At 29.1% G+C, this 2565-nt stretch overlaps 1 protein-coding gene across 1 annotated transcript; it reads left to right on the top strand.

Annotated features, from left to right (window-relative positions):
• Nucleotides 1-365: 365 nt before the first annotated feature.
• LOC111887749 (transcription factor CPC) lies at nucleotides 366-2052 on the top strand. The gene is made up of 3 exons (XM_023883910.3): nucleotides 366-523; nucleotides 743-827; nucleotides 1784-2052. Exons 1-3 carry the CDS (start codon nucleotides 469-471, stop codon nucleotides 1878-1880), a joined length of 237 nt encoding a protein of 78 aa, XP_023739678.1. The 5' UTR covers nucleotides 366-468; the 3' UTR covers nucleotides 1881-2052.
• The last annotated feature ends 513 nt before the right edge of the window (nucleotides 2053-2565 follow it).

The raw sequence follows: 2565 nt of genomic DNA, 5'->3' as shown, positions 1-2565 counted from the left end.
CACATATTTAACATATGCATTTGACACTAAGGGTTGAACGGTAGATTGACAAAAGTTATATACCACATTATTTCTATTCATGTATGCTTTGGATACTAGGGGTCTAAAGGTAGAATGTCAGATTGAAGGGATACCGCATATAATAATTTTTGATTTAATACTATTAATTTTTGATTTAATACTATTATATTACTTTCGATTCTTATCGTTTACACATAAATAATAAACAATTAATTTGCAATCCAACCAATCCAATTTTCATGTATGTCATCTACCCACCTACCATTCTTACTTCATTTGCCTTTCTTTCTTTATCACACATTCTGCTTTCCTACTTATAAACCTTCCAAAACCAATGAAGAAAATTTGATACAAATTGAATATTTCCCTTCTATATATTAATACAATGACTCAAGACCCTCAAACTCGCTTTCACACAACTCTTATTCCATTTTCTTTCATCACTTAATGGCTAACTTGGATAAGTACTCTACTTCCAATGATACTTCCACTCATACTAGAGGTACTATTTTAAAACACAAATGTTGTATTATGTCATCGAATTACTTTACATTAAATATTATTTCGAATTCTTATGTTTCTGGTTGTTTGTGAGACATATATACATGATTTTAGTCTAATTAAGTTATGTGGGTTGTTTGTCGATTTTATATCTGAATTGAACATGGTTTATAGTTTTGTGTGTATATATATAAGTATTTAACATAGTTTTTTGAAATAGGGCCATCAAATCAAGAATCTAGGGTTCATTTCTCTGAAGACGAAAAAACTCTCATCACTAGGATGTATAAGCTTGTCGGAGAAAGGTGAATTTTGGATTATCTTTGAAGTATATATTTGTTAAAAGGTTGTATAACGTCACTTTTAATTTAAGCTGTTTTAACAAGTAGTTTATTTAGTTTTTATGTTTTGACTTCAAATACTGGAGTCGTATCTAACTAAACACGTAAACATGTGACACCTACTTGATATACCATTAAACTTAGGGTTAAATGGTTATTTATGCAAAAGAAAAAAAACGCTAGAGTTAATTGGTCTATGTTGTTATTAAACCCATTGTTAAATAACTCTGTAAATTTGGCCCTAGCATCTTGTTGTGGGTTGACCTTTTTTTTTTAAAGTTGTTAAAAAATGGTTATTTATGCAACAACATTTTAATTTCCAATATATGTAATAATATGGATTTTCAAATGAAATATGCAAGTATGTTTCAATCAAGACGAAAAAATGCAACATTATAACCATGATAAAAAAAAACTTAAAACAAATTTTATTCCATAAATGCTAATCTATAATAGTGTTTCACTTTTTTCTTTATCAATTTATATAGCAATATTTCACTTTCTTTTGCAAACTTATGTCACAATGTTTCAGCGTTTTATCAAAACTGCCAACTAAAATGAATTATGCAATCATATTTAACCGGTTAAATACGTTATTCGTAAAATATTGCATCTTTAGACTTTAAAATGAAATGTCATTACATATTAGTATAAAAACAATTTGTTGCATCAGTAAGGACAAAGGTAAAATTTGTTGCACAAAATGTGTAATTAACCATTAAATGTAATATCTAATAAGGCGACATGGTAACAATGTAACATGGAACGAGGCCACGACGGGGATAAATCCGTTAAACAAGGCTCAATATCATATATCATTTTATCATATAATAAGTTTAATGATATATTTATCAGACTTTGTGTTTATTTATTCTTTTAATTACAAACCTAAAAGACAGTCAGTGTGATGATTATGTTAGATGGTCTTTGATTGCTGGAAGGATTCCTGGAAGATCTGCAGAAGAAATTGAGAAGTACTGGACTTCCAAATATTCAAGAACTAATGATCAGATGTAGAAGGGTTGGGTGGGTGGGTGGGGGTGGGGGTATGTTGGGAATTACAAGTGTAAAATAGTTGTTATTTTCTCTCTTTGTAGTTTGCATCTTTTTATTGCTTACGATAATAAGCATGCCAAACTCTGTTAAGAATAAGATAATAAGTACATTGAGTACACCTTTTTACATAGAAGCTATTGCTAATTATCATTTGGAGTTTGTGTTAAGTTTGTAAAACTTCTTTAGGATACAACGAGACTATTTAACCAAGAACATTGAATCAACATTTTACAGATCTACAACTCTTTAACAAATCAAAGAATGGACTACAAACTTAGCTACATGATTATATGTAAAAGATAATCTACAACATTAGAATGAGAAGCTATCTGTGACCAAATGAACAAATCATCATAACACAACCTAAGAAAATGAAGAATGCGTATATGAGTAATCAAGGTTCTCATCAGGATTTTCTAAGAGAGAGAAGATGCAAAGCTTAGAAATATATATACTTTTTATATCTCAATAACGTAACAGAGTGTATAAATTTTAAAAAGAAATTGACAAAGAAAAATTCATCTAAATAGAAAGTATATTGAGTTTTGCAAAAATCAATCCTCATAAGTTGTCAAGTGACCATAAACACAACTCATAATCATCCATCAACCCGCTTGTATTGCTTGTATTGAAATAATTAGTTAGG

The sequence above is a fragment of the Lactuca sativa genome, chromosome 4, assembly GCF_002870075.4.
Source record: "Lactuca sativa cultivar Salinas chromosome 4, Lsat_Salinas_v11, whole genome shotgun sequence".
In the NCBI taxonomy this organism is placed as follows: Eukaryota; Viridiplantae; Streptophyta; class Magnoliopsida; order Asterales; family Asteraceae; genus Lactuca; species Lactuca sativa.
Note: the sequence above shows the minus strand (reverse complement) of the source record. Positions and strands in the feature narration are given on the sequence as shown.